General features: G+C 43.8%; 1 protein-coding gene and 1 long non-coding RNA gene across 2 annotated transcripts; one reads left to right on the forward strand and one right to left on the reverse strand.

Annotated features, from left to right (window-relative positions):
- Positions 1-337: 337 nt before the first annotated feature.
- On the reverse strand, positions 338-3,393 carry ANKRD33 (ankyrin repeat domain 33). The gene is made up of 4 exons (XM_007179379.2): positions 3,266-3,393; positions 2,886-3,011; positions 2,564-2,704; positions 338-1,443 (listed from the first exon to the last, which is right to left on the reverse strand). Exons 2-4 carry the CDS (start codon positions 3,004-3,006, stop codon positions 722-724), a joined length of 984 nt encoding a protein of 327 aa, XP_007179441.2. The 5' UTR covers positions 3,007-3,011; positions 3,266-3,393; the 3' UTR covers positions 338-721.
- A 747-nt stretch (positions 3,394-4,140) lies between these two features.
- On the forward strand, positions 4,141-7,922 carry LOC130709230 (uncharacterized). Its single transcript, XR_009009735.1, has 3 exons — positions 4,141-4,268; positions 6,849-6,964; positions 7,327-7,922. It is a non-coding gene; the product is annotated as an uncharacterized LOC130709230 (long non-coding RNA).
- The last annotated feature ends 7,834 nt before the right edge of the window (positions 7,923-15,756 follow it).

Here is a 15,756-nt window from a genome sequence, read left to right on the forward strand (position 1 = left end):
ATGGGTCATTTAGGGGAAGTAACTAAGTTTGCTATACGATTTACTATTGATTAGTGCGTAGACTATAAAGTTAAGAGGTTAACTAGTAGAAGATTGATAAATAGCAAATTATTTTTGTCTGGTAGGAAAAAAAAACAGTTATGGTTTTATTGCCATGTAGCAATTGATTTTTTTGTATCTAACTTTGCAATCTTATTCAAACATTTTTTTTTCCCCTGAATGTCAATAATAGTTTTTCATTTCTTCCTTTGACCCATCCTGCTAGTTTGCTCATTAAGTAGTTAAATAAATCTTCGTACTCACTACATATCTGCATTAGTCAAGTTTATCTTGGTGCAGATTTTACTTTGACAAATAGTAGCATGCCATATACACTGTTCCAGCCCTTGTTTTTTTGGTTTTTGTTTTTTTTCACTTAATACATCTTGAAGATAGTTTCACATCAGAACATAAAGAGCTTCCTTACTCTTGTTCTGCCACTGTATAGAATACATCATACGGGTGTGCAGTATTTACACTCAGAATCAATTTAGCCAGTCCCCTTTTGATGGACACCTAGGTTGTTTCCACTCTTTTATTGTTGCAAACGATGCTGTATGAATAACCTTGTACACAGGCTGAGAGTACAGTCACTTAGACAGAGATGGATGGGAAGGCAGAAGGGGCTCTAGAGGGCAAAGGAGCCTCAGGGAGCGGTCTGATTACCTGTTCCCAGCCCGGCCTATCCCGTCGTCCCCTGGCTCTGTGCCAACCTGGCTTCCTCCTGCCTCCTCCTCTCCATCCTGAGCTCCTGGTACCTCCAGACAGGAAGGGACAGCCTTCGATTCCCTGCAGACCTGGGCTCTGGCTTCCACTGAATGCCAGATGAGGATGCCTTGGAGAGGAGGATCTTAGGGGCTTGGGGCCTGGGGCTGGTACTGTCTCTGGGCTGGAGCCACTGATGGCACATGCTCAATACACCCTGAGGGCTCTGGTAGGGGATGAAGACCCGGGGGCCAGGGACTTCCGGGGGGAGTTGGGGTACTGGGGGAGGGGGCGGGGCAGTGCCTAGCAGCTCTGGCACAGACTTGCTTCGGGTGCCCAGTGCAGGTGGGTGGTCAGGGCACAGGGTGTGGCAGGCAGTGGTGAGGAAAGGACTCGCCAGGCTGGTCGTGATGGTCACAAGGTGGTCCAGGACACCCCCCTCCTGAGGAGACTGCGCAAAGGGGAGGCTCAAGGTGGCCTGAAGTCGTTCTAGGAAAGACGGGGAGGCCTGAGCCTGGGCCTGGGCCACAAGGCCGGGCAAGGCTGGCCACTCAGGCTGGTAATGATGGCTGAGCTGCTCCACTTGGGGCCGCCGCAGCAGCTGCTGGATCCTTTGCACCGTGGCGAAGCTGTCGGTCAGAAATGCCCACTCCAGGGCTGTCTTGCCCCGGACAGGATCCACCGCAGTCAGGTCAGCACCTGGGGGTGGGCACGGGGTGACATGGGGTAGGACAGGGATTGGTGACTTGCAGAAGGGCAGATTCTTTAGCAGCAGGACTGATTGGGGTTACATGCAAAGCCACAGAGTCCCATCCTGTTGCAGCTGGAAGCTGGGGCCCCTCTGTGGTTACAGCCCAGAGACAGTACCAGTCCCAGATCCCAACTTCCGGTTTAGGACTGATAGAGAAATTGGAGTCCAGCGAGGGGAAAAGACTTCACAGAGACCTACTGGGGGGATGGGTATCTCCAAACCTGGGGAAGAATAGACCTCCTGAGCCAAGGCACTGACCAGAGGGGTGGTGTGAAGTTTGCCCAGGATGGGTGGGGGGCGAGCTGTACCCTCTGGAGCAGGTGGAGGGGGGATCCTGATGGTTCCCACTCCTGGTTCTTCTCTTCACCACCACACACCCCTAATCCTGGGAGCGAGAGGAGTGGCAGTCACTCTGAGACAAAGGAGGGGGTGTACAGCTTCCTCCCTTCTCACCCCAAACCCAGTCTGACCGGATGGGAAAGGGAAAAGCTGGAGGCTGGGGTCCCCCAGAGTGAACAACAGAGGGCAGCCCCACCTCAGGGAGTAATGAGGGCCCAAGACTCCACAGACAGTGTGGACTTCACCCCAGAACAACTCTACATGGCCACACGTCTCAACTACCCGTCACTGCATTCCTGGAACCCTAGCTCGTCAGAGCTGGAAATCAGCCCAGAGAAAGCCATCACTCTCATCTTACACTGGTGAGGCCCAGAGAGGGAAGCTGTTTGCCCACGGTCACTCAGCTGGTGGCAGAGCCGGGATGAGAACTTAGGAATCTGGTTCCAGATACCAGCCTTCTTTGTATTAGGTTCTCCAGCTGGTCTAGGTTATCCTCCCAAGCTTTCTTTTCTGGGACCGCCACTCGCAATGCAAATAGAGCTATCAATAGCTGGACTTTGTCGCTTGTGAGAAGCCCCAGCACACTCCCCTCCTCCAGGAAGTCAGCCTGGATTGATCTTCTATCTCCACCTCTCTCCTCATTGCAACTATGACAGCTGATTTAGTGTCTGGTGGGGAGGCGTGGGGGAGGGACTGGAGACCACACATCCTGGTTCAGGCCCCATGCACCTGCCATGAGGAGGGCAGCCACGCATTCGGAGCGGTCCCGCATGGCGGCCTTCATCAGCGCAGTTAGCCCCCGCTGGTCCCGGCGCTCCAGGTCAAGGCCAGCATAGTAGTTGATCAGGAGACTCACCAGAGGCACATGGCCTGCAGGGCACCAAGGGCAGAGCTTAGCTACCCAAGAAAGGGATGACAAAGCCCCAAACCCACCCTCCACCCAACAAGGCAGCATCTGGGGTGGGGGAACGTCGGTGGAAAGAGTGTGGGGCTGTGGCCGGGTCTGGGGGGTGATGGGGTTTGGTAAAGGGTGGGGTTAGCAGCCTCTCACCTGCTTGGGCAGCCAGCATGAGGGCTGTGTCTCCTTCTTTGTCCTGCTGGTTCACATCCAGGAAAGGACAGCGGCTGAGCAGGGCCACAACACTTTGGAAGCCGTGGTAACATGCGACCATGAGGCCTGTCTGGGGGAGGGACAGCTCAGCCCCAGTGCTTTCCTCCAGGAGCTCCTTGGGGGATCCTGTGCCTTCTAAACCCACAACTGTCCCAGAGATGTTCCAGCCCCTGTGAAGACCCACTCTCACCCACTCCCTCCCTCCTGAGGACCCAGGCTGTGGGTGTTGATCCTGAGACTCTCTAAGGATGGGATGAGTGTGGCGTGGTGAGGACACAGAGCGCCCCCTGCTGCCCTGTGAAGCACCCAGGGTAGCTCACCCTCCCATTGCTGTCCACCTGGGTGGCCTCCTCTGGAGAGACCCCATCATCCAGCATGGCTTGGAGCTGGGCAGTGTCATTGCGGAAACAGGCCCAGTACAGGGCGCCCAGGGTGCAGCTTGGGGTAAAGGTCTCATTGTCGGGGCGGGACAGGGCCTCAGAGACGTCCAGCCCTCCTTTCTGCAACGTCAGCTCCTCCTCTTCCATCCTGGGGGCAAGAAGGTGAGTCTCCCCTCCTCACGCAGTTGGCATCTATAACACAGAATGAAGGGAAGTCTCCCTGGATTCCGGGAGGGGTCCCAGCAGCTGCGAATCGCCCAACTGGCCCTGGGGAGAGCTTTTTCCCACGGGAGCCTCCGGTCCCATCCACCTTGGAGAGAGGACAAGCCCCTGGCAGGGATGCCGAAGGGCAAGAACCCTAAGAGGGCCGAAGTCGTTCACTGCAAGTGAGGATCCTAGTGAGAGTCAAGGAGAGAGGCGGTCTTCTCTTTCCCATGGGACCTTACCTGGGGTTTGGAGGGTCCCTAGGAGGCAGTCATTGCTGGGGCCCAGCCTGGAGCCCACAGCACCCCCCCAGACTCCTGGGAGCACACGCACGGGGTCTCTGGAGTGTCTCGAGGTGGACTATCCGCCCCAGGAAGCAACGCAGGTAACAGATGGCGCGACTTAGAAAAAGCTGCCTCAGACATCTCGGGGCTGAGCTGGATCAAGCCGGGTTTCTTAGGGATGGGGGGGGCGGGCGGGGACGCTTCTCTCCTCTCCAAGCCGACCAACACCCGCCCCAAGAGCCTGGCCGGAGTGGGCGGGGCCCGAGTCAGGGCGGCTCCTCCCCCGCGGAGGCGGCTCTGAGAGTAAGATCCGCCTCTGCCGACGCGCTCACCTTCGGCCTTCTGGGGAGACCAGCTGCCGCAGAACCAGAACCTTCGGCGATGGAAGGGCTGCCAGGTTTCCGAACTCGGCCCCGAAAGCTGAAGTCCCTTCCTCCTTGGTGGAGCAGGGCTTGGTGAGGCGGGGTGGTGGGAGAGAGTGCAGGTGAAGACATCTCACTAAATAGGGGCTGGGACGGAGGTGGGGTGCCAGGGGTCACCTGAATCTATTTTTTGAGGTTCTGGGAAAATTAAAGTATAAAGAATTGCTTAATTAGGGGTACAAAAATCATGATATATTAAGTTTAGTGGATTAATCTGGTGTGGTAAATTAAAAATGAAATATTTAAATTGTGTTAATAAAGTCATTTAAATTAAACCATTTATTTACAATTATTTATTAAATTAATAAATTATTATTAAATTATTCTTTAAGTTAAATTACTATTAAATATCAAATTTAATGAATTGGTTTTGGACCTCAGGTGTAGAAAATGGAGCCAATCATATTGCTCTGCTTATATCACTCCCACTATCAGACTGTACAAGATCTCTCTCTTGTTTTATTTTACTTTATTTGGTTTATCTCTTTCATCCCCGATCCCCACAGCCCATTCTCCTCCTTTCCTTTACCAATTGACACATATATCCTTGAAAATGTACATTTCATTGAAAAAGGTAGTGTTGATTTGTGTATGTTTTAAGTAACACCTTAGATTGTGCTACAGAGCTCATCGTGTTTGTTCTTTTTACTCAGCGTTATGTTTTTGGGTTCTGGCCTTGTTGCATTCTGTGCAGTGTGCCAGTCATGAGTGCCTTTGGTTGTAAGTAACCAAAAGCTGACCTCACTGGTGTGGTGACTGCCACATTCTGGCAGTTCAACATCCATCCAAAACTACAGAAGCTGGAAAGCTAAAGTGACACCTCCCAGATTCTTGTGAGCTAGGAATCTGTGATTTAGGTTCTACTCTTGTGTGAGGCATAAATTTGCAATAGAACTAAGTAGCATGGGACATCCGTTTTGCTGTCACAGGTCATGACAGATGCAGGAGGGTCCTGGTGAGCAGCTTCCTGATTCATCATCTTCCTGTAGTAGTGACTGTTGTTTTCCCAATCATAGGCAGAGGTCACATGCCTCTCAAAGCTGGGAGTTGTTCCAGGACCTAGAGCCTGCTTCTCCGTTTAAACTAGCCAGATTTATTTCTGTTGTCTGCAATTGAACCCTAACTGACACATGTGGCTTAAACAAATAGAGGTTTATTCTTCATACGGGATAAAAAGTTCAGGCATAAGAAGCTGTTGGTGTTGATTTAGTAACTTTATGTTGTCAGGGCCTTCTCTAGGAGTCTCTTTACTTTTCCTCATGGTCACAAGATGACTGCTGTACCTCTAGCCATCACAGTAAAATGTGGTGAATGCACACTATGGACTCTATGCAGCAGTTAGAAGAAATCTACCAGATTATGTGTCAGAAATCACTGATTAGATGATAGAATCCCTATCCATAACCTCCCTTCTCTCTAGTCACCTTTTATTATAGTTTGGTGTGACCAGGTAACACAATTTTGGCCAATGAAATGCAAGCAGCAGTCTGATGGGTGAGGCTCCTGAAAAAAATCTTTGCTCTCTTGATAAAATATGTGAGGTGTACCTTTTAACCTCTTTCTTTCTTCCCTCTTATTCCTGCTGCATAGAATTCCATACTGTGCATCCATCACATTTTACTTATCTACTCTTCCAGTGATGGACACTTATGTTGCCTCCAACTTCATGCCACTGCGAATAATGCTGCAGTGAGCATCCTTGTACATATCTAGTTGTAGACCTGAAAAAGAGCATCTCTGAGACTGCTAGGTCATAGGGAACATACATACTTATTGACCAGGTACTGTCAGATTGCTTCCTATTTTGCAGTGCACCCACTAACAGTGCATAAAAGTCTCCCAAATCATTACAAACCCTTGTACTTATTCGACCTTCTAATATTTGTCAATCTGATGGTACAGAACTATAAGGGGATATTGCTATTTTACATTGGATTTTTCCAGTTGTCAACAAGGTGAGCATCTCTCCACATACCTGATAGCCATTCTTGTTTCCCCTCCTGAGAATCACCTGTTCATAGCCTGGGTCCAATGTTCTATTAGAATTTCCTGTCTTTTTCTTATTGAGTTTTCCGGAATTCCTTTTAATATTCTAGATAATAAACCCATTGTCAGATGGGTTTTAAATGTGGCAACTGTAATATAAACCTTTCTGTTAGCTTTATCTGTGGTGAACTTCATCGAAAGAAATCCTGAATTTTGATGTGGTTAAATTCATAAAAAAATCTCCTTCTACTTTGTGCTTTTGGGTCTTGCTTAAGAAGAATTTCCCACTCCAAGATCACAAGGATCTTCATCTCTCTTATTAATCTTGCAGTTTTATTTTTAATATTTAGTTTTTAATCCATCTGGAATTTACCTTTATATATGGTGTGAGGAAGAGAGCTGTTGTGAACTGAATTGTGTCTCCCTAAAATTCATATGTGGAAGGCTTAACCCCCAATGTGGCTGTATTTGGAGACAGGGATATTATGGAGGTACTTAAGACTAAATGAGTTCATAGGGGGCCCTAATCCAATAGTACTGCTGTCCTTTTAGAAAAGGGAGAGACACCAGAGCACGCTCCCTTTCTCTTTTTCTCTCCTCCCTTCCCCCACCCCTGTGTGAGCATAGTGGAAAGACCATGTGAGGATACAGTGAGAAGAGGTCATCTACAAGCCAAGGAGAGAGCTCTCACCAGAAACCAACCCTGCTGGCATCTTGATCTTGGACTTCCAGCCTCCAGAACGGTGAGAAAATAGATTTCTATGGTTTAAGCTTCCCAGTCTGTGGTATTTTGTTATGGCAGCTCAAACAGACTAATACAAGATCCAGCCTTTTCTCCAGCTAGTGAAACAACCCCATCTATTAAACAATTCTCTTTCCCCTGATTTGTAGCATCATCTTTATCATATATAAACTTCAAGTTTTCTTTAATGTTTTATGTTGTGTTTGAGTTCTTATATCATTTTACTAGACTGTTCCAGTGCTGATGCAACACTGATTTTATTACTCCAGCTTTGTAATGTATCTGACTACCTGATAGGGTGAGTTCTCCATATTTCATTTTCTTTTTCAAAATTGATTTTTATTCTTTCATATAAAATTGCAGGACTTCCCTGGTGGCGCAGTGGTCAAGAATCTGCCTGCCAACGCAGGGGACACAGGTTCAAGTCCTGGTCTGGGAAGATCCCACATGCCATGGAGCAACTAAGCCCATGTGCCACAACTACTGAGCCTGAGAGCCACAACTACTGAGCCCGCATGCCACAACTGCTGAAGCCTGCACGCCTAGAGCTGGTGCTCCACAACAAGAGAAGCCACTGCAATGAGAAACCTGTGCTCCGCCACAAAGAATAGCCCCTGCTCGCCGCAAATAGAGAAAGCCCACGCGCAGCAGTGAAGACCCGACACAGCCAAAAAAAAAATAAATGCAAATAAGTTGTTGAATTCTTTAGAAAAAATGTGCTGACATTTTGATAGGAATTGCATTGAATTTATAGATTAATTTGGAGAAAGTTGACTGCCTCACAATGTTAAATTTTCTCCTCCACAAATATGGTATATATCCATTTTCCAGGTTTTCCTTTATGTTCTTTAATAGTGTTAACTTTTCTCCAGCATGGTCTTATACATTCATTGTTCGGTTGATTCCTAGATTCTTTATAGTTTTTCTTGCTATCGTAATTAAAGTCTCATGTTTCTGTTTTTGTTTTGCTTATTGTTGATGTAGATTTAATTTTTTCTCTTTCTCTTTCTTAGACCTCATATATGCTGAATCAGATTAATCACAATCCCCAGTTCTCATTATTGGTGCCTGTATAGTCTGCTTTTATTTAGCTTATTAATTAGTTAATTATTTTTAACAAGGCAATAAACTCCCATAATACAACCTCCAAACGAAAGCTTGAACTTGACAATACACTGCGTGATTTTCCCAATGTATCCCCTGCCTCTCCCCACCCAAGGCAGCTATAATCCTGAATTTCATGCCCTTTGTTTTGTTCCTTTATATATTGTTGTACTGCATCTTTAGGTATTCCTTCAAAGTATATATACTATGTATATTACACATATATAATTCTAGTATTTTAGCTTAAAGGATGTAAATGCTGTATGTAGCCTTTTGCTGTCTACTTTTATCACTGAATACATATTGCTAAGATTCATTCATGTTGTCGTATGGTGCTACAGTCCAGTCATCTTTGTTGCTATGTGTATATTCACTCCATTGTGTGAATATACCACAGTTATCATGTTACTTTATTGATGGATATTTGGGGTGTTTCCAAGTTTCTGCTACTATAAATTGTGCAGCTATGAACACTCTTTTTTTTTTTGATCCAGCAGGGAGGTATGCAAGATCTTAGTTACCTGACTAGGGGTCGAACCCGTGCCCCCCTGTAGTGGAAGCACAGAGTCTTAACCACTGGACCGCCAGGGAAGTCCCAAACACTCTCCATTTTTTAATGAGCAATTTCCATTTTCATATAAAAGTGGTCTTGTGCCTGATAACTTCAGTTAGGGACTCACACAGAACAGACTGAGTACTAGCATTTAGTAAAATTCAGTTGAAGATTATAGTGCATTTTAAATATAAAAATAAGACTTTTAGTTTAAAAAGAGTACATAGCCCTGGATACATCCATAAAACAATGGAAAAGTATAAAGCGGGCTACATCTAGTTATGGGTCCATAAGCCACAGGATTCTCAAACCTCACAGGATGTTTGATACCGAATTTTCTTAAACTTTTAAATAATGCAAGTGATCTTCTCAAGCAAGATGCATTTGAAAGGAGGCCTACTGAGTAATAATTTGGAGGCTCTTCTGAAGTGACGGGATCCTCTTGGCTCTGGCGCAGAGGCCCATGGGATTACCTGGTGGAGAGGACAAACTGGGCTGCTATTTGAAAAGGTGGGCACCCACATCCATCCATGAGAGATTTACATTTGCTGGCACAGGAGGGTTCCAAACCACAATTGGAATCTTCCTTTTTCAACTTGCATCTTCTAACAATTCTCTGTATGGTTAAAATGTCCAGATTCCCCCGCAGTGCATCTGGAGGAAGGCTGAGCCGAAGAATCCCCACACTTGGTCTCCCCTGGCCACTGTCTGTCCTTGGTGCTCCTCCCGGCTCCAGGATTCCAGGGTGCTCGCCTTCACCTGGGGGCAGCCCTGCTCCTGTGCAGCTGCCTCCAATCTCCTGCAGGCCCGTTTCCAGTTCCCCGGAATCTGCAGCTCCTCTGGCCTCTGCCGTCGCCACTGGACCCGGGCCAGAGTGTCCACGTGGCCCCAGGCCTGAGTCCGCCCAGCCTCTCATCAAACGCTCTTGCATGATTGTGTATGCAAGAGTATTCTAGGAGTGGAATTGCTGAGTCAAAAATCATTTAATTATACAATTTTAGGAGATAATGCAAAGTTGTTTTCCAAATTGTTTGTACCATTTATAACTGAACCCAGTAATGTAAAAGAGATCCTGTGAGTCTGTATCTTCTTCCACTCTTGTATTGTCACTTTAAATTTTTGCCAGTTAGAAGGATGTAAAGTGGTATCTCATTATGATCTTGATTTGCATTTCCCTAATAACTAATATTGTTGCACATCTCTTCATGTGTTTGTGGACTGTATGTAATAGAATTCTCTCGCTGGACACAGGCTACCCAACTAGAGAGTACATTTTCTAGCCATCCTTGCGTTGAGTATGACTATGTGATTAAGCTCTGGCCTAAATTGACTCTTTGTAAGTGGAGATGGTATGCTCAGTTTCTAGAAGTATCTTTAATGCGATGGGAGTGTGTTCTTCTTGTCTTCACCATCTTGCCTTCTGGCTGCAGAAGTTATAGCTGGCGCTAAAGCAATCATCTTGGACCATGAGGCAGAAGCCATATGTTAAAGATGAAGGAACTACAGAGAAGGTACCTGGTTTATTTGTCTATACCTGGGCCCAAATCACACTGTCCTAATTACTGAAGCTTTAAAATAAATCATGGTATGCCAAAGCAAGTATTCCCACTTTCTTTTTCTCCTTTAACAACGTCTTGACTACTCTTGGCCCTTTGAACTACTGGAATTTTGAATGTCTGTCAAATGTGACAGATTGAAGACGGCCACAAATCCTTTGACACTTCTCCTACTGGGAGGTGTTCTATTTACCTTTCCCTTGAATCTGGCTGGTCTTAGGGGCTCATGGCAGAAGTGATGCTTTGTGACATATGAAGCTGGATCAGAAGAAACCTTTCAGCTTCCCCCTTGGAAGTCTCACTCTCCAGACACTCTCTCAAGTTATTCCCTCTCAGGATGCGGCCACTATGCTATAAGAAGTCCAGCTTGTAGGTGCTATAGTTGACAGCCCCAGCTGAGTTTCCAGCCTCCAGCCGGCATCAACAGCATCATGGGAGTGAGCCACCTTAGGCATCCAGACTAGTTGAGCCTTCAGGTGACTCCAGCTTTGCAATGAACACCTGTCTGTGACCATATAAGAGACTCTTCTATTTAATCTGTAGATCAATTTAAAGGAAACTGATACCTCTATAATATTGAATCTTCTAATCCTTAAATATGGTCTATCTTCTGTTTATTTAGATTTCTTTAATGTCTTCAATATTTTATAGTTTTCTCCCTAAAGTTCTGTGCTAGAGACTTATTGTGTCCACCCATATTCAATTCTTCTATCTCTTCCAGACATATGGAGGATTATACTTCCCCAGCTCTCTTGCAACTAAGCGAAGTTGTGTGGTTAATTTGTCTAATAGGTTGTGAGTGGAATTGACACTGTCCCTTTTGAGCCTGTGCATTCACTTGCTAATGTAAGACTCTCCAGCAGCTTTTTTCCTGCCTTGGTGATGGCGGAGGATGCCTCATGGCAAGATGGTGGAGACACAAGATCAAAGTAACCTGAATTACCAAATTGCCACCTGGATAATCACCCAGACACATGACAGATTCTGAGTGAATGAGAGTGAGAAATCAACTTTTTGTGTGTGTTAAAGTACTGATATGTGGTTGACTAATAGAACATTTTATATTGTACATGTTTTGATAGATTTTTTCCTACATACATTCTGATGGTAGGTAAATAGTATCCTTTTATTAATTTTATTAATATTTTCTAACTGCTTATTCCTATAGTCTATATTTCTATATATTATTTTTATGTTCTGTTTTATATTTTATGTTTTATTCTAATAGAATATATTTTGCATATTAATTTTATATGCAACAAGCTTTCTAGACTTTCTTATTGATTTTAATAATTTATCTATAAATGCTTTTGGATTTTTGCACCTATATTCATGGATGAAATTGGCCTCTAATTCTCACTTCTTATCACCCTTGTCAGGTTTTGATATCATAAAATAATAACTCATAAAATAGGCTCATATAGTAAGTTGAGAAGTATTCTCTCATTCTCTCTTTTCTGGAAGAGTCTGTGAGAGGATCATGATTATTTGTTCCTTAATATTTGTTACTCTTCCCAGTGAAATCAACCAGGCTGTAGTTTTCTTGTTGGGAATATTTTTGACCACTAACTCAATATTTTTAATGGTAATAGGACTGTTCATTTTTTGAATTTCTTTTTAAGTCAATTTTAAAAGTTATCTTTTTCTAGGAATTTGTCCATTTCATCCAAAAATTTTAATATATTGGCATAAAGTTGTTCATAATATCTTCTTCTTACAGTCTTTTTATGAATGTGACATGTATAGTTAAGTCCCTGTTTTTGTTCTTATGTCAGTCATTTGTGCCTCCTCCTTTTATTTTTCTTGAGCAATCTCACCAAAATTTGACAATTTTATTAGTCTTTTCAAAGAATTTTTTGATCTTCTTGTTGTTTGTTTGTTTTCTAATGCATTGGTTTCCTCTTATCTTTTAAAATATATTTTCTTCTACTTTCTTTGATTTATTTTGCTATTATTTTTCTAATTTTTTGAGATATAAATATAGATAATTAATTCTCATCCTTTCTTCTCTTTGAATATCCACATTTAAGACTTTATATTTCCCAGTAATTACTGTTTTAGTTGTTCCATTTTTATATCCTCTTTGACCAATGAATTATTTTTAAGTATGTTTATTAACTTCCAAACAAATGGTGATTATATTTTTGCTACTGATTTCTACTACTATGGTGATAGAACATAATTTTAAATATTTATATTAATTGAGACTTGCTTTATGGTCTAGTATATGGTTAAATTTTGCCAAATATTTCATGTATACTTGAAAAGAATGTGTATGTTGCAGTTATTGGGTGCGATAATACATTGAAACTATCTCACTGATTTCTGGCTTTCATTGCACTATTGAGAGTTCTTTGTTTCCTTTGAAGTTTGTCCTTTTTCTCTTGCTGTCTTTAAAATCTTCTCTTTGTCTTTGGTGTTCTAAAGTTTTTTCTTATGTGTAGGTATGGATTTCTTATTGTTTACCTTTCTCTGGATTTTTATTTATCCTGCTTTTGGATCTATAAATTGTTGTCTTTCATCAATTCTGGAAAATTCTCTTCACATACTGCCTCTGTCTCATTCTTTGTTTCCTCTGTTTCTGGAACTCCATTTAAACATATGTTAACTTTATCACTCTATTATCCACGTCTCTTAACATCTCCTTAAACTTTTCATCTCTTTTTTCTCTGTGTGAAGCATTCTGGGTAATTTCTTTTGAACCACATCCAGTCTACTAATTCTCTCTTCAATTGTTTCTTGTCTGCTGTTAAATTTGTCCATTTAATTATTTTAAAGTTCTATGATTTCAAACTTTGTGGAATGAGGTAACATTGTTATCATAGGCTGAACAATAGCCTCCCCAAAGATGTCCACATCCTAATCCTCAGAACCTGTGAATATGTTACCTTACATGGCAAAAGGACTTTACAGATAAGATTAAATTAAGGCTCTATAGATTGGGAGATTGTCCTGGATTATATGGGTGGGCTGGATCTTGCTGATAGTCTTTTTTCCTTTTGTGTTTAGTGTTTTTTTTTGTTTTAAACTGTGAGCTATTTATTTTCCCTGGAATATTTTGTTGGAAATCCTTGAAGCTGAGGATGAAGGTGTCTTCTTTCAGAGAATGTGAGCTTGCTTCTGCCAGGCACTTAGAGGTACCACCAGTCTTGAACCACTTTCAATGGAATTCCTGACTTGGAGGTTTTTGGATCACCCAGGATAATGTAAACTTGGGCTGCAGATCAGCTCAAGTGGATAGAGGGAATAAGAACCTTTCCATCAGTTTAGCACTGAGGAGGCTTTCATTAAAGTCCCCTGGAGGTGACAGTGGGGTGGATTTATCTGAGGTTCAATCTTATATTCAGAACATACACTTTGGACTCCTAGCTTTTTTTTTTTTTTTAATTTATTTATGGCTGTGTTGGGTCTTCATTTCTGTGCGAGGGCTTTCTCTAGTTGTGGTGAGCGGGGGCCACTCTTCATCGCGGTGCACGGGCCTCTCACCATCGCGGCCTCTCTTGTTGCGGAGCACAAGCTCCAGATGCGCAGGCTCAGCAGTTGTGGCTCACGGGCCTAGTTGCTCCACGGCATGTGGGATCTTCCCAGACCAGGGCTCAAACCCGTGTCCCCTGCACTGGCAGGTGGATTCTCAACCACTGCGCCACCAGGGAAGCCCAGACTCCTAGCTTTTTAAAGAAATCTTCTATGAAATTCCTCACCTTGATTCTGTCAGATATGAAGGCTATGGAAATTGAAGCTCAAGTTTGCCTAATTCAACAGCTGTCCTCAAGCTAAAGCATATTCTTTGCTCTGTTTCCCTGAGTTTCTGCCTTCCCTTAGATTTTAACCTAATAAATTCTTGCTATCTGGCCAGCTCTTCTATGCTTTTAAAATAATTTGTATTTTAACTTGCATTTTTACTGCTTTACTCAGAAAGATTAGTCCAGAGTCCAGCCAGTCATATTATTGGAAATAAAATTTCCTCTAATCCTAATTAAAAATCAACCTAATAGGAAAATTGGCAAAAGACATGGTAATTAATTCATAGAAGAAATACAAATGGCCAAAATAAATATATGAAAAGATGCTTCATCTCACAAGTAAGCAGGAAAAGGCAAATTAAAACAATAATGGGGACTTCCCTGGTGGCACAGTGGTTAAGAATCCGCCTGCCAATGCAGGGGACACGGGTTCGAGCCCTGGTCTGGGAAGATCCCACATGCCACAGAGCAACTAAGCCTGTGTGCCACAACTACTGAGCCTGCGCTCTAGAGCCCGTGAGCCACAACTACTGAGCCCACGTGCCACAAATACTGAAGCTCGCACGCCTAGAACCCGTGCTCTGCAACAAGAGAAGCCACCGCAATGAGAAGCCCACACACCGCAACGAAGAGTAGCCCCCGGTCCCCACAACTAGAGAAAGCCCACGCGCAGCAACGAAGACCCAATGCAGCCAAAAATAAATAAATAAATAAAATTTTTTTAAAAAAGATAATGAAATATCAGTATTACTCTGGACCATCAGCTTAGCAAAAATTAAACACTAGTAATATTAAATGCTTACACTGTTGGAAGAATGTGAATTAGTGAAGTATTTTTGGAAAGCATTTTGACAGTATCTATCAAAATAACAAATGTACATACACATTAACCCAGAAATTCTGATTTTAGAAATCTTTCCCAAAACAGCACTTGCATATGTGAACAAAGATATACTGTGTATAACTTTGCAGCATTATTTGTATTTGTAAAAAAATTTAGAAACCACTTAAATGTTCATCAGTAGAGGAAGGGCTTGGGAAAATATGCATGTGTAGATTTTGCCTTCATTAAAAAAAATAATAAGATAGGGGAATTCCCTGGCAGTCCAGTGGTTAGGGCTCCACACTTCCACTGCAGGGGGCACGGGTTCGATCCCTGGTCGGGGAACTAAGATCCCACATACTGTGCAGCATGGCCAAAAAAAAAAAAAAAAAAAAAAGGATAGATCCATATGGATTGCTCTGAAAATATCTCTGAGAAATGTTGTTAATTGAGAAGAAAAACTCAATGTAATATATATATCATGTGTGTGTCTGCACCCATGTACAGTTGGCTGCTTACATGTATGTAAATGCATAGAAAGGCCTGAAACAGTAGTTCTCAACATTGGCTGCACAGTGTAATCACTTGGGGACTTTTAAAAATACTGATGCCGGGCTTCCCTGGTGGCGCAGTGGTCGGGAGTCTGCCTGCTAATGCAGGGGACGCGGGTTCGAGCCCTGGTCTGGGAAGATCTCACGTGCCGCGGAGCAGCTAGGCCCGTGAGCCACAACTACTGAGCCTGCGCGTCTGGAGCCTCTGCTCCGCAACAAGAGAGGCCGCGATAGTGACAGGCCCGCGCACCGCGATGAAGAGTGGCCCCCACTCGCCGCAACTGGAGAAAGCCCTCACACAGAAACGAAGACCCAACACAGCCAAAAATAAACATCATAAATAAATAATAAATAAAAATTTAAAAAAAAAAAAAATACTGATGCCTGGGGACTTCCCTGGTGGTCCAGTGGGTAAGACGCCACACTCCCAATACAGGGGGCCTGGGTTCGATCCCTGGTCGGG

This window comes from Balaenoptera acutorostrata, chromosome 11 (assembly GCF_949987535.1).
Source record: "Balaenoptera acutorostrata chromosome 11, mBalAcu1.1, whole genome shotgun sequence".
NCBI classification, from domain to species: Eukaryota; Metazoa; Chordata; class Mammalia; order Artiodactyla; family Balaenopteridae; genus Balaenoptera; species Balaenoptera acutorostrata.